The following is a 3402-nucleotide window of genomic DNA, read 5'->3' on the forward strand; positions in this document are numbered from 1 at the left end:
CACTATATATGTATATATATATAGTTATAGTATATATATATTATATATATATATATATATAGTCTCCTTAGATTGTCTCTCTTTTTATCTTTATTTATGTTTCTCTATATTCATTGTAATGCACCTATTTACCAAGGCAAATTCCTTGTATGTTAAACCTGATTCTGATTCTGATTTCAAACACACATGATGCACACATTGAGATTATAACTACAGAATGTGAAATCAACTGTGTACAGGTTATTTTAATCCCACGGGCACACGGGTGTGTATGCTTTACACAAACTGCTGTAGATGTGACTGCAGTTACACCTGATGGGAACAGCTGAACTTATTTCACACACAGGAAATAATTAAATGAGTCCCACAGTAAAAGTTCTTAACATTAATAATGTCAGTCGTGCAGGGTTGGGGTGAGCACACACACAGAAAGCCAGACAATAACAGAGGAATGGCTGCCAGCTGCTGCCAGCTGCTGCCAGCTGCTGTCCACAGCTGTCCACAGCTGGCAGCAGCTGGCTCGTGTCAGGCTGACATTCCAGAACACAGCCTCGAGCTAACATTAGCCAGCTAACTTATGTGTCCATATAACTCACCGGTCTGGTTGGGTAAACGGTGGACAAATGCGTTTTTAGGTCCTTTACGGTCCAGTTCAGACAGACGCCTTCGACGGTTTGGTCCTCGTGAGTCTGGTTGGGCGTTTTTATGAAAAGCGAAATCGTCTTTTGTTCAGAAACCCCCTCATCCATCTTTACTCTCTCACTCGTTCTCTCTGTCTCTTTAGAGAAAATGTTTGACTCGCTACAAATACGATAAGAAGAGTCCTCGTGATACGGTTCGTCCGTTGACACAGGAAAAGCGACGCCAGCTGTCTCGTCTACAGTAAAACTTGTGGGACAGGACCTGGAAGTGTCTCTCTGCTGGTTGTCATACGGGACTTTAACGGGGAACGATGTTGTTTCCAAACACACGGTGGCCGCTCCTGATTGGTTACCCTGCGCTCGTGCTGAGACGTGGAGGCTCGGAGAATCGTTACTTTGTGAGCATGCGCTGTAATCATTATGGTTTCGAAGATCGTGTATTTACAAAAAATACAGTAGCGAGTTGCTCACTCTGGTGCGATTTTGGGTACCAAAAACAAAAGATAAACACCAAGCTAGACAGTAAGAAAATAAGTAAGAGAGACACGTGGCTGATTTGTTTAACAGCAGACTAATTAAACAGAGCTCGTAAAACAAGAAACTGCTTCTAACATTTGCTAACACAATGTCATGTGACTGTGGTTTGACCTTTACTCTTCCTGAACATGGAGACTAAGTGAGGGCTCTTTTCTTCTTTATCCTCTCACACAACAACACATTTTTCTGACAGCAAAATTTGTCTATCCACTGAAGTTGCATCAGTCATGTTACATCATAAGTCAATCGACTTGCAAATGATCAGAAAGGAGTTATCCAATAGCTAATGAACACACAGACTAGGGATATTTGAGTATTATTGACACCCCTAAAAATCATAGTTTGGCAGATGCAAATTAAATTGAATGATACATTACACATTGTAGTAGCATATTGATGAAGGTGAAGTCTGTAGAGTCTAATACGAAACAGTATTCTAAATGTTATTGACCCGTTCAGAGAGGTAAAAAAAAAAAACATTTTGACTTGTGACAATGCATCATACACACACAGACACATACAGTCTCTTCATATAATATGAAGCACACCGTCTAGTGTTATTTCTCAATTGTTCTGATGAGTCTTTCAATATTAAACATGTTAATTAGAACAATGATACTGAACTAAAGTAACCCATTTGTGCCATATTTAAGGAAATAAAACATTTCATGCGCACATAACTGTCAAATATTACATCATTTTGATAAATAATTTATTTTTAATTGTAAATATGCTCTGAAGAGTGATTCACTCCCGCCTTACGTCTAAAACATGTCAATCTTTACACAGCAGATGTCAGAGTTAAGAACATGGTAAATACAGGAATAATACATTAATTACAGGATTAGATAATCATCAATAGTTAGTCATCCAAGTCAAATAAAAAATGTCAGGATGTTAGCGAGTTATAATTTGTAGTTCAGTATGTACGCATTAGTCAGAAATTTCATTGGCAGTAGAAGGTGAGGACGTTTTCCTGGTTTCCTCTGACCAGCAGGACTGGAGGTCTCAGGTCACGTGACAAGAAGTCCAGCCAGGCCAGGTAGAGAGTACTGGGACACGCTCCTCTCCTCCCCACCGGCATGGTGCTGCAGGAGACATACAGAGTCCCGTCAACAAAGGTTTAATGTGGTGAACAGATACTAATAATGAGTTCAAAACATCCACAAGCGGTTGCTTTTAAAGTCAAAGTGACTGTGTGTGTATGCTGTCAGGCTTAACAAGTGACAAGCCAGGAGCCATTCACCCAGAGTGGAGTGGTGCAGTTGGCAAGTCATGTAATTATAAAGCCACTCCTTTTACTCTGTCGTGTCTACCTTCTAATGAAGTGACCTAAAGAGAAGAATGACTGTACTCACATAATAATGAGAGCAGCTTCTCTGGAGTAATCCTGCAGAACTTCATTTAGACGGATCTGACGGAGGGACTGAATTCCACAGAGAACAGTGGAGGAAGACAGGAGAAAAAAAAGGGGTTGATTATTTCTTCCTCCTAACATGTACTGTATCCAAATGTGTGTGATGGTCAGGTTGTGTTAAATGTGTGTGCTTTTCTGTGTGTGTCTCAGACCTTGGCCTTGTTCCTCTCTAAATCCTGTTCAGTGATCATCCACGGCTCCTGCTGCTGTGTTGACGGCTCAGAATCGGAGTCCTGTTTGGGGTTTGTATCCAGCCTGAAGCGACCCACCATATTCTCAAACTGATGAACACTGGAGCACACAGACACACACAGGGATCATAGGTACTTGCATAAAGTAAATTATTCATTCCTGTTTTTTATTACGATTGTTTTTTTTAACTTTGTTTGGCAGGGCTGCTGTTGACACCAGCATGTTGTTTGTTGAAGCAATCGAGACAATTACTGGTGGACCTATAGGCCTCGAATGAAGGGATGGTTATTAATATTTAGGCTGTGAAGCACATTTAGGCAAGGCCATAGCCATGGCGTTAACATTAGGGGGGGACCAAATCTGCCTTTGAAAAGTCCTTTCCTGCCATTATAAAATATTTAAAAATTCACTAACACATGGGATAAACTTCTTATTTATTTGTTTTACAATAATGTGGAGGCCAACAGAAGCCTCTATGTTAAGATTAGACTGTTGCAATGTTATGCATTGTGGCTGTGAAACTCGCAGATTGCCCTATTTACAGCCAGTGTTTGGTTTGTTCAACATAGCAGCCTCTGTAGAAGAGGACCAGCTCCCTCTGTAGACAAAAATGGC

General features: G+C 40.6%; 2 protein-coding genes across 2 annotated transcripts in view; both read right to left on the reverse strand.

The window, feature by feature from the left end:
* The window catches only part of herpud1 (homocysteine-inducible, endoplasmic reticulum stress-inducible, ubiquitin-like domain member 1), a 16974-nt gene extending 15586 nt beyond the window's left edge, over positions 1 to 1388 (reverse strand). The window contains exon 1 of the mRNA XM_035664610.1: positions 597 to 1388. Within this exon, the coding sequence (XP_035520503.1) occupies positions 597 to 749 (153 nt within the window). The 5' untranslated portion in view covers positions 750 to 1388. The remainder of the gene's footprint in view (positions 1 to 596) is intronic.
* Positions 1389 to 1859: 471 nt separating this feature from the next.
* The window catches only part of slc12a3 (solute carrier family 12 member 3), a 12961-nt gene continuing 11418 nt past the window's right edge, over positions 1860 to 3402 (reverse strand). The window contains exons 24-26 of the mRNA XM_035664609.1: positions 2748 to 2886; positions 2537 to 2604; positions 1860 to 2266 (exon numbers count right to left, since the gene is read on the reverse strand). Of these exons, the coding sequence (XP_035520502.1) occupies positions 2125 to 2266; positions 2537 to 2604; positions 2748 to 2886 (349 nt within the window). The 3' untranslated portion in view covers positions 1860 to 2124. The remainder of the gene's footprint in view (positions 2267 to 2536; positions 2605 to 2747; positions 2887 to 3402) is intronic.

Source organism: Morone saxatilis, unplaced genomic scaffold (genome assembly GCF_004916995.1).
Source record: "Morone saxatilis isolate NCDOM2014 unplaced genomic scaffold, NCSU_SB_2.0 Contig2, whole genome shotgun sequence".
Lineage (NCBI taxonomy): Eukaryota > Metazoa > Chordata > Actinopteri > Moronidae > Morone > Morone saxatilis.